Source organism: Zootoca vivipara, chromosome 5 (genome assembly GCF_963506605.1).
Source record: "Zootoca vivipara chromosome 5, rZooViv1.1, whole genome shotgun sequence".
Taxonomy (NCBI): Eukaryota; Metazoa; Chordata; class Lepidosauria; order Squamata; family Lacertidae; genus Zootoca; species Zootoca vivipara.
Window position 1 is genome coordinate 55,163,824 of NC_083280.1, and position 21,291 is coordinate 55,185,114.

The following is a 21,291-nucleotide window of genomic DNA, read 5'->3' on the forward strand; positions in this document are numbered from 1 at the left end:
CCCATCACTGCATACCTCAGGTGAATGAAGAAGGAAGTGGTGATTGCATCACAGTATATATACCCACCCACAATTTCATTGGACAGGTCTGGATGCACACATTGCCCTGCTGCCTACCCCTATCTTCAAATAGACCAGGATAATGCAGAATCAATCTGCAATGAGCTTTTATTATTTTGTATGAAACCAGTTTCCCAAGAAGTGTTTTTCAGGGGCAGAAAGTAAGCAATAGCTCTAGATTGTGTGTGGCTTACCTAGCAAAAACAAGAGCTTAGTCTCCTTTGATTTTAGAATAAAATGTTCTATGTGCACACCCTTAAAGTGGATGAAAACACTCTGTTGCCCTAGCCTAACAAATCCACTTAAAAAGATTTCCTCTGTTTAGGAAAGTGATGAGGAAACGCACTTAAAAGTGTGGCATGAACAGGAAGACATATACACAAACAATTCAGAACAAATGCTCAACAAAGACCAAATACAATCTGACCTCTGCATACACTTTGTCCAGGTGAACGAGGATGAATGCTCAATAAATAGGTCACCTGGGAAAACCCAGAGCATGCCTGCAGCTGATGACACTAAGCACTTCCAGGCGCCACTGTTTTGGGGTGGGTTTCAGTCACATATTTTGTAAACTGCTTTGAGGGTGCAGAAGGCGGTTTTGGAGGAGAAAGAGAGGAAGGGGTCAGGAGAACTAATACACCAGCCTTTTAGTCTGAAATAATAAGCAACAAATGGATTTCAAGCCTCTCACATGAAAATGCTTTTCATTATCTTCGTTCTTCCTGCTGTCCTCAAACAGATCTTCTTGACATTGCTGTTTTGTTGTTATTGTTACTATTCCCATAAGACATTCTTTCCTATGAGTCATCTATCAGTATAAAGAAATTACTGTTTGGCTCAAAATGGAGCTCCCTGCTTGGAATCAACCTCTCCTCTCTCTCTCTCTCTCTCTCTCTCTTTCTCTCTCTCTCTCTCTCTCTCTCATTTCACCAGGAGATAGGAAATGAGTTGTGGGTGAATCAGTATTTCCTAGTTTTACCCAAGAAGTACTTTTTATATGAAAACCTAGTGGAAAATGAGAAATTTTATGATGCACACATGTGCAAGCTGAGTGCGATGCCAGATTGCAACTACGCAGTTCACATTTAAAGTAAAGTGCATTGCTTTGCAACATCCTCTGTGCTGAAGCATTCTGTTTTCCCAATGATTTTGCAGTCAGGAGTTGCAGAGTTAACTAGCTACACCCCCAGCTTGCACTAAATCTGTTCTAACACTCCCACTTAAGTTCTCTTCAGTTTAAAATGTTTTGTCATTTGCACATCTGTATCTATTTATTTGAAGATTACTTTATGTAACCTGCTGCTATCTAGGGCATCTGGAAAGAGAAAAGGAGCATGTTGCATTTGTGCATTAAGCTATATGACACACTGGAACTTGAAGTCCACTGCTGGTTATCCAGTTTTCAGTGAGACCCCATTTAAACATGATGGATGGGAATCAAACCAATAGGGTGTGTTGAAACAGGGACAATTATAGTTCCCCAGTCCTAAACATATTATTGGAAAGTACCGTAAGTCCTGTTGATTTCAGTGGGACTTACTTGCATCTGATGACTGCAGTTGAACACATGCTTTTTTATGCTTTTTTAGCACATCAATTTTTTGGGCTGAAAGTGTGCTTATCTCTCTTTTGGCTTTCAGTCAATATAGAGTAGGTCTGGAAAGCAAGTTAGTAAGTGTGACCATTATTATATCTTTCTTTCTTTCTTTCCTTCCTTCCTTCCTTCCTTCTTTCTTTCTTTCTTTCTTTTAAAAAAGGGAGCAAATCCTACAATCAGCACAGTGGTGTTTATTTACAGTATTATAATTTAACAGGTGCAAATGTTCCAAGCACAGTTTTCAGTTTGCACAAAAATAGTCTGCTAAAGAGGATTGCTGAATCAAACCAAGGGGAATCCCTTGAGCTGGCACGTGCCTTTCCAGAAAAGAACAACAGAAGAAGCAGATGCACAAAGCTTAGCATTGTTCGGCAGCTGCACCAGAAGTGAGGCAGCTTTGAGCCAGTTTAAAGCCACTCCTCATACAGTTTACCCATGCAGCTGTAGGAGAATCTCTACACGGCTACCAGTTCCCAGTTATTGACCATTGTCCAAAGAACCATACAGCTAATTTCACTGGCCAAAGGGAGCTTTAGGTTTGGGTTTCTCCAAACAGTTCATAATTGTATAAATCTGTTGTTTGTTTGTTTGTTTGTTTGATGTATTTATATGGTCCTCTAGGAAGCTCAAGGTGGTGTACTTGGTTAACCACCTCCTCAATTTATCCTCGCAACAACCCTTTGGGGGTAGGTTAGGCTGAGCGATAGTGACTGGCCCAAGGTCAGCTAGTAAGGTTCATGACTGAATGGACATTGATAGCTGCCCCCTCCCCCAAAGTCCTATTCTGACACTAACCACTCAACTCCAACCATATGAGTTTTAAGCTGCTTTCTGTGGCTGGGCTACTTTCTGCTGCTTTCTGCTAACTCCCCACCACACACACAAACACACATTCTATAGACACTCATGCCAAAACCCATTCCCAAATATCCCCCTATTCCTAGGGATAAATTTCAGGGGGGAGAGGTAGGGTTCTGCAGAGGTTAAGGGAAGCTTGCTTTGTGAGTGTGAACTCAGTTCAGTCACAGATGGGAAGTGAGGTGCCAAACAAATGTACTTAATATTGTTTAAATATTTTACCCTGTTACCTGCTGGGAGTAGTCTGCTACCTGAAGAGTGGGATTGAAATTCCTGAAATAAACTGAAATAACACTATAAAGCTGTATTTCAGTGCTCAAGCATTCCTTAACTTTTTGAGTGTTTGAACAAACTTTTGGATGCTGCAAGTTAGTGGAGAATAGAGGCACAGCGGTATTCTAGAAGGCAAATAAGTATTTTAAAATATGCTTAGTTCAAATAGTTCATATAAAAATATGATTAGTTTAAATATGCTTACTCAAGAGAGTGCCTTTCAATAATTAGAATGTGAATATCCCTATGTGTTTAAGTAGTGAATTCAGCTCAAATATAATGTGCAGAGAAAACAGCTGTTTTCTGTGTAAAGTCGCTGAAAGTGATCTATTGTGTAAAGTGGAGAAAAAAAACCACTTTGCAGTTCCTTTCTGCCTTTTGAAGTGAACTGCAGCAACAGGCATCTGATTCTTCTCTGACCTTTCAAAGACAGGGTGTGGGTTGCTTCGATTTCAGAGAACTTACTTCCGGTTGCCTTGCATCTATAAAAATAAAGTATTCAAAGTATCTAGGCGGGAGAGCAATGTTGCAAATGAACGCTGAAAAAAGAAGCCAGGAGTGGAGGTGGGGGTTGGGGAATCATTTCATTCAGAGCTTCCTTAATGAATGACTGTGATTTAGAGTTGGGTCTATTGTGGCATACCTTTGTTCTTCGGCAAAGAAATACTGTACCCATGAAAAGAAGTATACTGTAGTGAGAAAAATGCCCAGCAAAGATCCATAAACAGGAATGGGCAGAGATTTAGGCAGGATCCAAACTGTGGAACTAGTTCAATGGGCTCAAAGGGCCTTTAGGATGCAAACCTGTGCCGAATTACATGGGAGTAAGTCCTATCGAACTCATTTTTGAGTAGACATGCTTGTGATACAGCATACGGGGATCAGCTGTTCAAAGACAAAACTAAAAAATGTCAAGGGGTAGGACATGACACCTTGTGAGCCAAATTTTCCAGCTTTAGGATTCACCCCCCCTCCTTTTTTAAAATCTGCATGTGGATTTGGGTGTGTGTGTGTTTTGGAGTTGTTGTTGTTGTTGTTGTTGTTGTTGTTGTTGTTGTTGTTGTTTTTGGCATGGAATTTCCCTCTGCCACCAAGGGCTATTTTGTGTCCTCCCCAGCAGAATAAGAAAAAGCATAAGGACAGAAACATTATAATTGACACTTCCCTGGGGAGATGAAGGTGGATTCTTGGGAATGGTTAATGCCAGGCACTTTTAAAAACAAGGCAGCTTGGACCAGTTTGTGTAAATCAATACAAAGTAAAACAGAAAACTAGCAATGACACAGGTTTGCTTCACTTAAGCCTCATTTGGAAAAAATTGGATTGTTTACCAAATATTACCTGAGGACTCCACTTAGATCAGTGAACCCTTTTGTTTAGTCTACCGGCTCTGTGCTGCTGGCTTCCTCCTCCCTGGTAAGGATTTGGCCTCACACAGCTCTTATTTTCTATTAATCATTATATAACCTAAATGGTTGGTTAGATATTTCCTGCTGTTAATAATGCAGTCAACCTTTGAATCAACCTCTAAGAAACCTTTCATATAACCTTTCAGAGGGTTGGTTTTTTTAGTGAATTATTCTTTGTATGTCACTCTCATATAATACTTTGAGGTGCAAAAAAGAACAACCCCACCCCCAATTGTAGAATCATATGCTTGAATGGTGGCTACATTTGGACGTAATAATAAACTATGGTTTATCATTAAATGAGCATGTCTAGGTGAACTTTGAGCTTGCTCTCCTCCCCTCATGTTTCACGGTGTGTGTGATCAGACACATTTCCTTCCATTTCCAACTAACCACAGTTTATTGTTATGTTTGAACCAGGACAAACCATGATTTACTGAACCAAGCCAACCTCAAAGATTGGTTTATGAAGCTGGCTTATTTCATTAAACCATACTTACGATTGCCCACTGTACCTCAGAGTGAATGTAGTGCTAAACTGTGGCTAGTTGAAAACAGAATAAAAACTTCTGATCTCTTTGCAGACTCAATGGAAAAGAGGACAGGGGGGAGGAAAAATGAGTGAAGCCAGTGTGTTTGTGTCTGTGGCGAGGGTGGGGGAGAAGACAGGATAGAGTGAGTCCTGATTAAGAATCACATCAAGGTAGATGTTTGGAGAACCTACCTGGGGAAATGATTGATTGATTGATTATTTAATTTCCATACCACTTATATTAAAAATATCTCTGAGCAAAACAGCTGAAGCAACAACAGGCACTTAAAACAAAATATTACAAAAATACACAGTTACATATAAAAATGGTACATTAATACAAAGTTAATCCTTACTGTTGCATTACCATTGGTATCTTTCATATTAGGAAATCAGTTTCGTCTTGGACAAAGCCTGAAATAAATGCATATGGAATCTCACTTGCCTTGCATATGAGAATCACATGCATAACTCATTGCAGTGACACAGTTGGGCATTTCAACATGTGCACAGAAACCTCACATAATAATCTATGCGCACTTGTAATATTTGCAGATGCTTTCCATGTATAAAATAAATAATAGCTGTAGCAATACTAAGCTTGGATAGGAAATCATGCTGGGTTTAAACAAAGTTTTCTGCTCCATTGTTTTGTTTTTAGCTTGCCCAAGATATGTGCCTTCCTGGAAAGGGAAGTAGGACAGCGATACATAGCTATTTTTCAGTCCCTCCGTTTACATGGCATCACTTCAAGTAAGTTTACTTTTTCTTTAAAAGCTAAACATACTGTTGCAATGAGTTTTTCGAATGAAAGTGCACTCCCAAATTTTGTGTGCCCCCCCTCCATAGGTCTGCTCTGCCCTTTTTAATATAAAATCACATCTGCATATGGCACTTTGCAAATAACAGGTTTCAGGAGTCTCTACCCCAAGGGGCTTATAATCTTAAAATAGAGATAGGAAGGAGCAAAGGAAGGAACTGGAAGCAGGAGTTTACAGGGGAAGAGCATGTGATTACTTCCATTACACATACCAGTACTTGGGCTTAGTTGCAATAAGATGGTTTAAATACTTGGAGGAAATGCACAAGGAATGTGTGTGTGCTCACGCGCGTGGGCGTGCATGTTCGTGCACACATATAACACAGAGACAGAAAACTACTACAGTAGTACTGTGTATGCATGTATATAACTGCAAATAAAGAGTCATTTCTAACTAAGGTCTGCTAAGAGTAGACCTATTGAAATTAATTAAACTAAATTAGCCATGCGCATTGGGTCTATTCTGAGTAGATGTAGCATTGGAGACCACCCATGTATCCAAAACATTCCATTTTTCATTATGTGTTTCCTCCATTTATTTTAGGTAAAATCTATTGCAGCTATCTCCTTTTTGAAACAAATTCAATATTCCATGATACTAGAATTCCACAATGCATTAAAAATAACAATTTCCCCAAACTAATGAAGGAATCCAAAATTTTTGCTAAGCCCACCATTAATCACCCAGATTAATATTCACTGAAATTGGTTGAAAATGGCATTTCTGATAGGGTTGGGAGTTCTTTTTCAGAAACACTCAAATAGTTTTGAATTTTTCCCACTACTAGTACACTGTGTTTCATGAGGTGTAAAAAATTCCAACAGCAACTTATGTATGATATAAAGCAAAACTGTTTTTTTATTAAAAAAAAACCCTCATGGTCTATCATTGATGACAAATATAGGACCTTTAAGAACCAAGTCAAAGCAAGCAGAATGATCATCCAGGAATTGTGATTTTGCATGCAGAGAAACTATTGTTCTATGCATAAATTGGGGTTTGGACCCACAAAAAGGTGCAGCATGAATTGCCCCAAAACAGGCCAGTTGTGGGTCTTTTTCCAGCTTGATCATGACTTTGTCCACAGTACAAAACAGGTGGTCAAACTCTATAGGCTTTGACAGCGTTGATCACTTGCTTGAGGATGGCTGAAGGAGTCTGATTCCAGAACGTCTGTCACTGTTCTCTTCCTCAAGAGTTGATCAGCATTCTCACAACTGAAAGTGTTCATTTTCCAGCAGACATATCCTAATGTATACGTGCATGTGTGTTGTCTGCTGCTCAGTGCGATGATTTCTTGATCAGGACAATGTTGGGAAGGGGGAAATGTTGTCTAATGTAAAAATCTAAGAAGAGTTATGCTGAATCAGACTGAAATCTCACCCAGTCACTGAAATCAATGGTAGGAATTCCATTTATTTCAGTGTACCCAGAATATTGCTGCCAACCTAGCAATTCGAAAGCACGTCAGAGTGCAAGTAGATAAATAGGTACCGCTACAGTGGGAAGGTAAACAGCGTTTCCGTGCGCTGCTCTGGTTCGCCAGAAGCGGCTTTGTCATGCTGGCCACATGACCTGGAAGCTGTACGCCGGCTCCCTCGGCCAATAACGCGAGATGAGTGCCGCAACCCCAGAGTCGGTCACGGCTGGACCTAATGGTCAGGGGTCCCTTTACCTTTACCTTTACCTTTACCCAGAATATGACCAAATAAGTTGGTTACCACCCTTCGTTTTCAAAGCCCTTTAGGTCGTACCATCTTGGAACTAAGTCTACAAGCTGACTTTTGGGTTTGTTTGTTTTTTAATTACTCATCTCCATCCCATCCTTTCTGTATCATCTCACCTCCTGGAGAGTTTTGGAGAACTCAAAGGCTTGCCACATTTTTGTGACATGTTGGTTGGTCCTAATAAAAGCATTAGCCAAGTGCAGACATTGAAGCTCATACCAATGACAAACGTGGTTGGTCTCTAAGGTGCTACTGGAAGGATTTTTTAATTATTATTTTACTTCCCATTGTAATAGCCTCTCACTATTTAAAGCTTATCCACCACCAGCTACATGAAAGGCACTTTTTGTACATTTTGCGATGTGAGAGGGAAAGAAGAATGGAAGCTTATTGTCATGCACCCTTTAAAAGAAACCACATTTAACAAGAAATCTTTTTGATTCACCCACTTTGTCAGTACATTTGTTTTGGAACAATAGCTGCTTTCAATAGCAAGCCCATGTTACAGTGACTTCTTTCAGCCTGAATAGTCTGTGATGACATCATGCAAAGCCATTTCTGGCCATGAAACTGAAATGCATACTTTGCTATACGCAAACAGCACCGCATTCTTCAGCAGCAGTAGCACAGGCGAGAGCCCAGATTAATTTCTTCCTCATTGTGCTGTGAGCATCTGAAAAAGCAGGTTAATGTAAAACCCAGCCAAATGCTGTTAAACCTGATTCTTGGCATTTGTGTCTGGCCTGCAGAAGCACAGGGAAGGAAGAATGGCACCCCTGCAAACTGTGCAAATCCCAGTTGTTGAAACAATTGAGGATCTGTGCATGGTTGTCAAAAAGGAAACTTTATTTGACAGTTTTTAATTTTGGCGGAATGCTGAGCAGAAGCAGGAAGGGGCACCGTGCAGAAAGTATAAAGGAGAGTCAACTTGGACAGAGTAGTGATTGAACTAAGTGAGTGGTGCCATAGCTAGACAGGTGGATGGGAGAGGATAGATTTATACTAGGGGCAGGATTTTTTTTCCTGTTGAGGGTTTGCATTCCTATGAGGCTGATACATTGAAGGGGCATGTGATGATGTGGTCAGAGCCACCCCTTTCTTTGTCTTTCTGCAACCCGTTCTCTCCTGACGAATTCATCAGTTCCTCTCTCTGTGTTGACCTCACAGCTTCTTAGCTGCTCATATTCTTCAACAAGGTGTGGCCTTAAAATCCTAGCTCACATGCCTGGGCTTCCCTTTTGCATTCTTGCTGCGTCTCCCCTTTCCAAAAACTCTTCCTGCTTTTAGTGTTGTGCCTGCAAAGCCCTGCAAGTGCATCACTAATAATATCATAGAATCATAGAATCATAGAGTTGGAAGAGACCACAAGGGCCATCCAGTCCAACCCCCTGCCAATATCAGACTCAGCAGGTACGATGACACCTCTCTTTTTGTTTTCTGATTACCAGAAATTTAATAATATTTCATTTTCCTCTCTTCTTCCCAAAGGCAGGCACTTGGAGGAACTCTGGGAAATTAACTTCCTTCCTCTGCCGTGGTTGACGAGGATCTTGTCTGATCATTACCATGCAGTGAGTTGGTATGCTTACTATACTGTGCAAATGGGGGGATTTTAGTTCTTTTTAACTTCACAGTTTTCCTCTCTGGCATATTTTCCTAGTATGTCTATGCCTATAAAAATCCAGGCCTGCTTTGAAGTGTGTAGAGTCTTGTCATTCAGCTCAGACACTGAAAACAGATATACACAATGGAGAAGTGTACATGGAAGCATGGACCTAATTTCTAACATTGTTTAAGGAGAATAATGATGAAGCCATGACAGTTCGCAACCTGGACATCTCTTGTTAAAATGCATGCATTAAAACCATGATGTCCCAGGTGTGAACTGTCATGGCTTCCCCCAAAGAATCCTGGAACTGTAGTTTGTTGAGGGAGCTGAGAGTTGTTAAGAGCTGAGAGTTGTTAAGAGTTGTTAAGAGAGAGTTGTTAAAGAGCTACAGTTCTCAGGCCACCACACTTAACAACTTGGCCACCACATTCTGTACTAGCTCCGACCTCCACACCATCTTCAAGGGCAGCCCCATGTAGGGAACATTGCAAGTCACCACAACATGGACAACTGAGTCCAGGCTGTCCCAGGCCAAGAAGGGTCATAGTTGATGAACCAGCCTAAGCTGGGCATTAGCATCCCTGGCCACAGAATCCCCTTGATACTCCAGTGACAAGTTGAAATTCCAGGAGTACTTCCTGACAACAAGCTTGTTCCTTCAGGGAGAATACTACAAACCCTTAAATAACAGGTTGTATACCTAATTCCTAGATATGGGAACCACCCATGTTAGGCTAAAGCACTGAATTGGCGCCTGTGTTTTATTGAAAACCATGTTTTATTGAAAAAAATTGAACTCATGAACCCTATATGAAGTTTTCTTTTCCTTTCAGCTAGAGAATGGTGGTGACATGGTATTTCAGAGAGACTTTAACACTCAGGCAGTGAGATTTGGTCTGGTGCTTACACAGGTAGGTCACTATTAAAACGTGAAGAATTTCTACACAGGATGGAGGGCAGGAGACTGTCTGCTGACAAAACATTTCACATAACCTAACATGACGATTTGGGGGGGGTGTATGCATGAATATGAGAGAAAGAAAGAGAAAGGATTTAATATATATGCTAAAATTGGCTGAAAGATACTGTTGCTGCCAACTCTGAAATCACTGGCCGAGATAACGTTTTAAACTGTTCTTGTAACATTTTTACCATTTCCTCCAATTGTTGATGTGTTTGCCATCCTGGGCTCTTTCAGGAGGAAGGGTGGTATATAAATTAAATAAATAAATACAGACTGAAATTGGAGGGATGGGAAGGCAAAATTGTGGCAAGAATTAGTGAGGTGAATTTTGTCCATACCGTATAGAGTAACTAACAACTGTTCAGTCTTTTGCGATGTTCCCACGGTCCTTCCCCTTAGAGGTCACCAGGTCAGCTGCTCTGTTGAATCCAGACTTCTCTTAATGGACCTCTCACAGTACATACAGATCTTTTTGCTGACATAACTTTGAAATTAACTGGGATAAAGCTGCATTTTTAAAAAAAAAATCTCTTGGTTACTTCAGGAGCCAAGGTACCATTCAGAAATAATTTCCATTTATGGATTCTTCTTTGAGATAAAAGCAATAAAACATGATGCTTCAGCCTACAGTTTTTACATGCAGGTAAGAAAAGCGTTTCTGTGGTTCTCTCTAACTCGGGCCACCATCTTTCTTTAGGGAGATGAATAAAACATTGAACAAGGCTACACCCTGAAAACAATAAATTTCTACAAGGAGGATTGTGCCACTGGCATTTTTGGCTATGAGTAGGAGGAAAATAGAGTTAAGGCTGACTTGCAAAACTGGGCAGAAGTGCTCCTGTGCAACTCCTCATTAGGGTGACAAGGAGTATGGGGATCCTACCCCTTTAATAGTCAGGTAGACTTGAGCAGTTCAGCAGGTGTAGCTAAGACAAAGGGTGTGTATATATTCCCATTCCAGCTCCATTGCACTCCCACCTCTGGTGTCTGAAATCAAGTACACATGACATTAGCTTCAACCCATATGTATCCTGCAGCTTCTCGAAAAATACTCCTGTTTGATGCTTTCTCCCCAAACCAACTTCCTTCTGACTTCAAAATGCAAGTCACAGATTAGTTGTGGTGTATACAGTTCAGACAGCCATTCGACATGTGCAGAATGACACTTTCCTTGAACTGGAGTTCAGGTGGGTGTACAGATGCAGGTAAACAAATCAGATAATATGAAGACACCATCACCTGCTCTCTAGTTGTGTCCAGCAAATGCAACATGAAATGCATGAGGGAATGGGAGTGGCCACCTTGCTTGCATTTGCAGCTACTAGAGACGCGGGTGGTGCTGTGGTCTAAACCACTGAGCCTAGGGCTTGCTGATCAGAAGGTCGGCAGTTCGAATCCCCACAATGGGCTGAGCTCCCGTTGTTCGGTCCCAGTTCCTGCCAACCTAGCAGTTCGAAAACACGTCAAAGTGCAAGTAGATTAATAGGTACCGCTCCGGCGGGAAGGTAAACGGCATTTCCGTGCGCTGCTCTGGTTCGCTAGAAGCGGCTTAGTCATGCTGGCCACATGACCCAGAAACTGTCCGCGGACAAACACCGGCTCCCTCGGCCTATAGAGCGAGATGAGTGCCACAACACCAGAGTCGTCCGCAACTGGACCTAACGGTCAGGGGTTCCTTTACCTTTACCTTTAATGTGTACATACCCAAAGGAAAAACAATGGGAGCTAGGAAGACCAGTTAGGTAAAAAGAGATTGATCTACCTTGAATTAGGATTTTCTTGATGGAGGTTTTTGAGTACCTTCAGCTCACAGATGCTGACAAATAACAATTTAACTCTGTGTCATTTCAGAGAGTCAAACATGCAGATCCAATTATATCTTTTTTTACTGCCGAGCGGAGTCCTGTCAGTTTAAAGGAGACACGTGAAGTTAAGTATGAAATCAAAGCACAGTGTCAGATAGATGGGAAATGGGAAGAGTTCACTACGGAGAGACTTACTCAAAGGTTTGGAGTTAAGAAGCCCAGCTGTAAAAGCGTGGTAAGTCAGGGAAACGAACACTTTGTTCATTTGCAAAACAAAATTGTTACATTAACTTCCTAAATGGCATAGATGAAACTTGAGTGCTAACTCTTGCCTCTTTCTGAATGCAGGTTTTGAAAGCATGCATACCATCGGTTCCAATCTATGTGACCTTTTCTCTTCTTTTCCCAACATCGTAAGAGACAGCAAGCACTCTCTGGGCAGCTCTGCTGAAGGACTCATTTTGACACCTAGCATATGTGTAGGAGTGTTAATATCATACATCTAAAGGCCTGCACTGGTCAGGCAGGTGATCACATTTCCCAGAACAGGAGAATAAACTGCACCCATCCCTCATGCTCAGCTCATTTAGACGTTAATCCCTATTTGCATTGTACTCTTGTTTCCTGTGGCAAATGCTGCAAATAGATTGCAATTGCTTAGGTGTAGCTTCAAATTACCAATCTGGTGCCCCTAGCAAATGAAGGGCATGAACCGTTCCTCCCACATGGATGTAAACAGCCATGTGCACGGCATTTTAGAGAGCTTTCTTTTTCCACTGTCCCCAGCTGGCCTTCAGCCAGGTGCACTACAGCACATCTAGTCATGATCAATTTCAGGAAGCCATTAATGTTGCTCACATAAAAATGTCAGGTAACCCCACCTAGTCTAGCCCCCATCCCATTGCACAGGCTACTGTACAAATAAAAGCAAGAACCACCTCCATACCAGGAAACTGGAGATCAAGCACCCCAAACAATCCTAGTTTATACTTAAATTCTTCTGCCAGAATCACCAACATTGTCTAAATCCTGAGGCATAATCTAAATGTAAGGCCTTATAGCTTTGCTCTTGCCCTATCTCAAATTGCCTGTAGAGCCCCACCAGATAGGTGTTTTATTGTGATCTGCAATATGTTCTTGAGAACAGTAACAGTGCAATAGTGGTGTAAGTATTCTGCTTTAGTTCTGTTATGCTTCTCCAGTTCTACCACATTTTCACTGTCCAAAGGGGTTGAATGAAGAGCAACAAAAGCAGGACAGGAACAAACCAGAACATTGGTGTGCTATAAAAAGTTTGAGGATTTCAGCAGGACGTTATGAGATGTGCACTGATTGGAAATGAAGCAGTGTGACTGCCTCAAAACATTTGCAAGTACAAACAGTGTGGAAGGTAGGGTTGCATATAGCTGCCCCAATAGCATCAGGAGCATTAATTATCTTGAATGCACAAGAAAAGGGATTTCTGGAGGGACCTTTAGTTATTTCGGTAACGGAAAGGGGAGGCAAGGAGAGCCTGTTTATGCCCAGCCTTGCCAGTTGCCAGTTGTAACCCGAACCACACTCCTTATTAAACCCGACAACTCCCAGGTGAGGTGAATTCTGGGAGGTCAAAGCAACTGCTTCCAAAGGGACTTGGAGACACCACACCCTGCACTTCTCAGCTAAATCCCTCTCTATTTATCAGAAACAACAGGCCTAGCACCCAGGTGCCTTCCCCACCCTGCAATTCAACACAGCCTGTTGTTTCTCCTTGAAATCCCACTCTTTCACCCACATAGTATGCTTCCAGTGGCTAGGCACATGGGAGATCACAGGAATGCTCGGCATAAACATACTTCAGACCCCAACAGTCAAATTGCATGAAGTTTTATTAAGAATAAAACAGGAAGAGAGGAGGACAAATGAACAAAACATGATGAGGAAAATAAAAGGAGCCTGTTGGGTCAAGGTTATCCAACCTAACTTTGCTACTTACAAGCAGGCTTCTGGTTTTCTCATGAACAATGTTCCCTTTATTTTTGGTTTCTTAATGTAGTGTTCTGCTTCTTCCCTTTGTCCTCCTGCTTTTTAAAATTCTAAATAAACTTCTTACCATTGGCTGTGGGGTTCATGCATGTATTTCTTCCAGACTCTCCCCACGGGAGAGAACCTGATGTTCCCCATAAGATCTCCCACCCACTACCTTTACTTGAACTGGATGGGTGGGTGATTAGGGTGGCTACCTGCCCTGCTGCTTCCTGATGTCGTTGGACTACAACTTCCAACTTTGCTGGTCAAGGGCTGATGGGAGTTGGAGCCCAATCACCTCTTGAAGGCACCATGTGTGCTACCCCTGAAATAAAGGAATGTCCCTTAAAAGCCCTTCAAACAGAGGACTATCCTCTGTCATATGTGAAAGGCAGCATGTGAAAGTCTGGCAACACATCTCCTTGCCTTCGTTTGGTTGTACGGCGTGGCCAAATTGGTTCCTTATATTTTCATAGCTGTGAAAGTTTTCCTGAAAGCTGCTTTAACCAGTCATCTTGTCAATGACTGTCAAGGTCATTTTTGCAGGTGGCATCCACCCTCTTGTTTTCTGCCACCCCACATGGCATGTGTGCCTGCTTTTAACATGTCACTGCTGATACAAACCATGACATAGTGGCGGGATTTATCTAGCCTGGGAGACTGAGAGGGAGATATGACAACCATCTTCAAATATCTAAAGGGCTGCCACATGGAATATGGAGCAAGCTTGATTTCTCCTGCTCTGGAGGGCAGGACCCAAATTCAATGGCTTCTAGACTAAAACACCAGGAAGATCTTTCTGGCAAAATAAATAAAAAAATGCCCAGTTCACCTTAGAGACCTAAGGAGCTACTGGACAACTTTTTTTATTTATTTCGACTATGTCAGACCAACATGGCTACCTACATGTATCTAGAACATTCTGGCAGTAAGAGCTGTTCAACAGTGGAACAGACTCACACGAGAGTATGTTCTTCATGGGATATTTTTCAGCACACAAGTTGGAAGGCCATCTGTCATGTAGATTCCTGCATTGCAAAGGTTGGACTAGAGGACCCTTCCAACTCCTCAGTTCTATGATTTTATTTTTCTGCCTTGTAAGCTTGAGTTTGCCTTCCTGTGCTTCTGTGGAGTTGTTACAGAAAAATACAGAAGATTGTAGTTGGTGCTTACTCATGACCCAGCTGAATAAAGCATACTTTGTTGTAAAATATCAAAGTGTTCCTGGCCCATTAGATAAGAGTGGCAACCTCAGTTTGGAAGCTAATGTGCAGGAAGACTGAGTAAATCACACTATTTCATTTGGAGATCCGTAGCTAATGGCCAATTAATACAATCCCTTATATGCGGTCAGTTGTGAGGACAGAGCACAGTTGCCTATGAGCCTAAAATAAGTGCAACGGCAGTAAAATGGTTGTCCTACTGTTTAAATGTGTGTGTGTAAGCACCCTGGGGTTCCCTGGAGAAAAGTGCAGGGTTTAAATTTAATAATATATAGTTGAAGAAACAGAAGTCATTTCAAGAAATCTAACCAGGAAAAACAAAGAAAGAAGAAAAACAGCATGGAATCACAATTCCTGCAAAAAAAAAAACACACCCCAACAACCCCAAAACCCCACACCTGAATTGTCCACCAAATTTCAACTCTGTCCTTTAAATTGAAGCACATGCACATCAAGAACAGCAAAGGTCAGAATCACAATTTGCATCTGCTAATAATACAAATACCCACAGAGTCAAAACGTGGGTGTTACAGGAAGCATAGGTCAGTATGTCAGTGTGGGTGAATATAGGAAACATGATGTAATTGCTGGCGGCTGTCAACGATATTTCTGTATTTATAAACAAACAAAGAGTTCAGTCCCGATGTCAGAGCCTCACCAAAAGAAAAGAACAAAATGGAAAAATGTCGATGTCATAAATTTATCTCTGCAGAAAGAAATCTCATTATTTCCATTATTGTTTCTGTTCTCTTTCTCAGGGAAACTGTGGTGACAAAATATATATTAAGTTAATAAACTCATATACTGCCTTTTCTGGGGGGTGTAAGTTAAACCTTAGTCAAATTGCTGAGGCCCCCTTGAAACTAAATAGGCAGCAGTATTTGTGCAGGCTGCTTCAGCTGCTCTATAAAAGTTGAAAGTTTAAGATTGCGCCTCAGGAAGGAGCATGAATTCAGAAACATGTTGAGTTCATTTTATTAGCTGATATTTTTGAGAACTAGATTCTCCTTTTTGCATTCCCTTAGAAATAACTCCCACTGCAATCTCAAAATGCACATTTACTGGCACGTCAAAGTGCAAGTAGATAAATAGGTACCGCTCCGGCGAGAAGGTAAATGCCGTTTCCGTGCACTGCTCTGGTTCACCAGAAGCAGCTTAGTCATGCTGCCCACATGACCTGGAAGCTGTATGCCGGCTCCCTCAGCCAGTAAAGTGAGATGAGCGCCGCAACCCCAGAGTCGTCCATGACTGGACCTAATGATCAGGGGTCCCTTTACCTTTAAGGCCTCATTGAACACAATGGGATTTATTTCTGAATGAACATTTATAGGATTGCACCATTTAAAGTATAAAATTGTGGGCGGGGGGGGGCATATCCTTCACCACTGCTGGGGTAAACCACACCCCTTGTCTATCACCAAAATAACACTGGTAAACTGAACCATTCATTACTTCATTATCTACATGAATCACCTTCACTGAGTCATATTTGTTGCAAAACCCAGGTGGATTTTTATAAACTTGTCAGCGTGTACTCAGATTACAATTACAACCTTATAAAGTTGATATCATAGGTAAAAACATGGCCATTTATTTAAATGTATTGCTTCTGGTTTTTCAGAGGTATGTTAAGTGCACTTTATGTGACAAGTTATTTCCCTATAGGTTGCTTTTAATGAGGAATTTAAGAACTACCTTGTATGTTGCAGAAGCATTTTTTTTTAAAAAAAGCATCCTTTGTTTAAAACAAATTGCATTTGTTCTTCTTCTTTTCCTCTTGATTTTTGTTGTTGTTCCCCATCAATTTCAAAGGGACAGCCACTCAATATTTAGCTGCCTGCAACTTTAGTGTTTCTCATCCAAATGACATGAACTTTGCAGGTAGCCTAATACCCATGGCACAAGTCCTGTCAAATACATTAATAATAATAGTAATAGTAATAGTAATAATAATAATAATAATAATAATAATAATAATAATAATAATAATAATAGAACATCACAGTTTTATGTAACAGAGAGTTGGCACTTACTGCAGTGCTAAATTATTTGTTCTTTGAACCATTTTCACCTTCAATGCTGTTCTAATCTCTGGAGATGTACAGCAAAAGACTGTACACACACCAGAGCCTTCTAGTAGTAACAGCAATTTTTTAAACATTGGTTGGATCATGTCCAAAGGTCATAAAATGGAATGTGCAAGTATACGGAGGAGTTGTGTTGCTGGTCACTAACTAAACCACAAAGCAAAATTTCATTGGAGCCATAATATTTGATATTCCAAACTTAAAAATGGAAAGCGTAATAATGTTGGTCAACAAAAGAGGTTTAAAGACTGTCTCAAGGCAAGTCTTAAAAAATGTAGTATAAACACCAACAATTGGGCAACATTTGCCTACGAGCATGCCAATTGGAGAACAGCCTTTACCAAAGGTGTCATGGGCTTTGAAGACATTGGAACTCAGAACGCAAGGGAGAAATGTGCTAGGAGGAAGGCACGCTTGGCAAATCCACACCGTGATCAACTCCCGCCCAGAAACTGATGTCCCCACTGTAGAAGAATGTGTGGATCCAGTATTGGCCTCCACAGTCACTTACGGACTCATAGCTAAAACAGTGTTTATGGAAGACAATCTTACTCAGCTACGAGTGATCGCCGGAGGAGGAGGAGGAGGAGGAGGAGGAGGAGGAGGAGATGGAGATGATTTGATGGTCCTGGTACTGGAAAAGTAAACACACTTTTCCATTTCCCAAAATACTGTTGTTTCAGTGTTAGGGAAGTGGTAATGTTCCTACAAAAGAAGCACTATCTTGTAGGTAGCCCCAAAACTGCAGGCAACCTGACCATATGTGTATAAATGCACATATATCAGGCACTGAATTGACTGTGCCCTTTGAGGGAACTTCTGAGTTGAAAGAAAGAATGGCCATAAGCAGAACTTCACTGACATGGCTATGATAAAATGACTCAAGGAAATGTCATTGTTTGAAAATAATGGAGCTGGGGAAGCCCTTTACCTGTAATGACATGGCAACACTCCTCCCATCCAAAACAAATAACATCGCTAAGCTGAAGGTCACAGTTGCGTGTGTGAGGATAAGCTACTATGTATACTCTTCCTACCGGAATCGTACTGTATAGAATAATAAACATTTCCGAACAACAGGAAAGGAACAAAGGGAATACAAAATTCAGAAAAACAAAAAATAACCAGACAAACGTCTATGTATGTTATGGGGGAAGGAAGTGCAGTGGTGTTAGTTTACGCTTTTATCCAGTGCTTTTTTCTTAAAAAATATTTAGGGGTACTCTCATTTTCCTACTTATATTGAAATACTGCCCCTCAATGAGGCCAAACTTAGATTCACAAAATGTTTAGGGGTATGCGTCCACCTGCGTCCCCCCAGAAAAAAGCACCACTTTTATCATGCTAAATGCGCTCCTCAGATGCATGTTGCAGCAACAGTGAATAAGCTGCTATTATTTCTTACCCCTGGTGGTACATTACACCACAAAAATAAACAAGAGCTCCCAAGAACTGGCTAACCTAAGGAATTGAGTCAGTGATTTGTGGCCTAAAAGAAAAGGAAGTAGTGTTAGGAGTCTGTGACCAGGAGAGTAGGCTGCATGCTGAGAGCCTTCTAATTCTTAGAATAGCCAAGCTAGCTTCATGGTAAGGTGGTGGGCCATTAGGGGAACAAAGGGAGTGGCTCTGTGTGAGGTGGCAAGTGAGTGGGGCCTCCTCCCTCAACTCACGGATAGTTAGAAGGACAAAGCCAAAGGAGTGATGTGAGCTAGAAGGAAAGCAGCAAGATGAGAAGCAGGGTGTGTGTGTGGGCGGCGGGAGATGATTGATTTCTGTCTGAATCCAAGTTTGCGGCTTTGGGCGAAGTAAGGCTGTCTTGGGGTCTTAATGCTGCAAAGCCTTCCATCGCAGGCTCAGGTTGTATATATGTGTAAATAAACTATATAAATCACAAAGACTTCCTCATTCCAAAGGAAAGACAAACTCTGGGTCAGTGACGAACAGTGCCGCTTGGCTGCCTGGGGCGGCACCCCTGGGGACGGGGCATTGCTCCACAGTGAGCATGCGTCGTGATGTCACGAAGCACACCAGGACGGACTGCACATGTCCGCACATGTGCAGTCCCTCTGGGTTGGTGCTGCTGCTCTGCTCAGCCGGCGCGCTCTGAAGCAGAGCACACTACAGAGCGGGTTGCTGGGTGCCAGTGGCAAACCGCGAGCAAGCCGCAGAGAGGCTTGCTCGCGGTTTGCTGGCGCCGCCACCGCCCGGCAACCCACTCCGTAGCATGCTCTGATTCTTCCTGCTCGGGCAGGGGCGGCCAGGGGCGGGCTAGGGGCCGGGGGCACTGCCCCAGCCAGAGTGGAGGAGCTAGGGGCGGCCCGGCGCCTTCGCCTCTTCCTTGCTACGCGCCTGCTCTGGGTAAGCGCCTGGAACCCCTAGAATCTCACCCCACTCGGAGACAGGGGTGGTGTGCAACAGTATTAACATTTGTAGCTGCCCTGCAGACTCACCTGGAGGCAAATCTGTCTTGTCAGCAGCTTGAATATATTTATGTCTCAGCATAAATATAGAGCGTTTCATCAGTTTCTGCGTCAGGCTATCTGTAAATATATTTGCAAATATTACAAAGGACCCAATAGGCCTCCAGTGATATTCCAAAAGTAACCAAGCTACATCACTGCAACTTCTCACAGTATATTAAAAACAGCCAGTTGCTTAGGTCCCATCTCATTCCTTATATGCAGAATCACAAAAATGAAAACTGAGAGGGCTCAAAGGCTCTCTCAGGGTGCAATCCTATGGCCCCTGGAGGATGGGGTGGAGGACCATAGGAGCCATAGAACAGAGATGTCAGAGGCTCAGTCACTGAACCCTTTGAAGCTCTGCTGAAACCAGTATTGGAAGTTCTGATGTCAGAAGGGTAAAAAAAAACCCAACCCGTATACCATGGGTATGCCAAGAAGCAGCTTAGATCCAAAGTTCTCCCAGTCCCTTGACACAACCCCAAATTAGGGGGGAAATTAGACACTGTTGTGTGCATATCTAAGTTTCTCCTTCCACATGTTTCCAATGATACATAAAATTGTGGGGGGGGTTAAATATTTTTCATCTCCCTTCCCCCCACCATGGGCGTAGCCAGGATTTTTGTTAGAGGGGCAGGCCATTTGTTAGAGGGGAGGAAGCAGAATCTCAGTTTGCTATGTATTTTTTATTTAGATGGGGGCAGCTGCCCCCCTGTCCCCCCCTTGGCTACACCCATGCCCCTACCATAGGGTTGTAGCCTACAGCTTCAATCCAAAACACACTTACTAGAAATCTCAATAAGACTTGCTTCTAAGTAAACATGTTGTAAATGTGTGAAATGAGGGAGGCACCCCAGACATCCTCAACAGGAACGGAACAGTACAGTACATCCAAATCACATCAAGTCAAATGGGAGCATTTCACAAAATGTTCACAGAAGGAATCAAAGATCAGCAGCCACGATGGTAGCTGTTGAGACATTATTAGGCACTCTTTAGGAATCAGGATGGTGCCTTGTCAAACTTGAGTTATATGTAATCAAACTATGAAAGGGTACTGCATTCTCCATTGTGTAAATTATACAATGCAAGTTTTGCTGGCACACGACAGACATTGTGGGTGAAAGTTTCGTCACTTCTTCATGAATCATGATACACTATTAGATGGTGTGACTCTGGGACTTTTACTGAAAGATCATTTAAAACATTTGAATAATTGTGAATGCATGAAAAGCTGCTTTCTCACAGAGAAAGGAGCAAACTCTATGACCCTTCATGGGTTTGGTAGAAAATGTTGCCATGGTAATTGCAAACCATTGTTCACAGCTGACTTCAGCATTCATTGTTGCATTCTGATTACAGCTTTTGTTTCATTATGAAGTGCGATTACTGAAAGCCTCCTTACAACAAAGATGTATTTTCATGCAAGAGCTGAGTATAGAAGAGGCCTTTAAGAGATTCCCCCGCCTGTTTTAAGCCTGAAAAAAGGGGGAGCCCTACTGCACAGTGGGCAATATTAAATATTTCAGAGGAAGCAAAATTAAAAATTGATTGTTGTAAAAGTGGTTTTATGACACCATTGGAAAGAACAATTATTGGTCTCTCAAAGCTTTATGAGGTAATGCTTGAATTTACTAGACTTCTGACTTAAAACACAGAACAAAGGAGAGCTTTTCAAATTATATTTACTCAGACTTCTCTGCAGTTATGAATTGTTTAAACATTGATACATTTTATTGCATCAGCTTATGCAAGAGAGCATGCAGACTCCCACCCTAACATAATTTGGCCTAATAAATGAAAGCACTGCAACCACATGGTATCTTCTGCCCTTTGACCAACACAGTGTGCTTT

The 21,291-nt window shown here is 41.9% G+C and overlaps 1 protein-coding gene across 1 annotated transcript in view; it reads left to right on the forward strand.

The window, feature by feature from the left end:
* Nucleotides 1–15,098, forward strand: part of BTBD16 (BTB domain containing 16) — a 39,165-nt gene extending 24,067 nt beyond the window's left edge. The window contains exons 12-17 of the mRNA XM_060275198.1: nucleotides 5,394–5,489; nucleotides 8,773–8,851; nucleotides 9,723–9,800; nucleotides 10,398–10,496; nucleotides 11,705–11,893; nucleotides 12,007–15,098. Coding sequence (XP_060131181.1) covers nucleotides 5,394–5,489; nucleotides 8,773–8,851; nucleotides 9,723–9,800; nucleotides 10,398–10,496; nucleotides 11,705–11,893; nucleotides 12,007–12,075 — 610 coding nt within the window. The 3' untranslated portion in view covers nucleotides 12,076–15,098. The remainder of the gene's footprint in view (nucleotides 1–5,393; nucleotides 5,490–8,772; nucleotides 8,852–9,722; nucleotides 9,801–10,397; nucleotides 10,497–11,704; nucleotides 11,894–12,006) is intronic.
* Nucleotides 15,099–21,291: the final 6,193 nt, after the last annotated feature.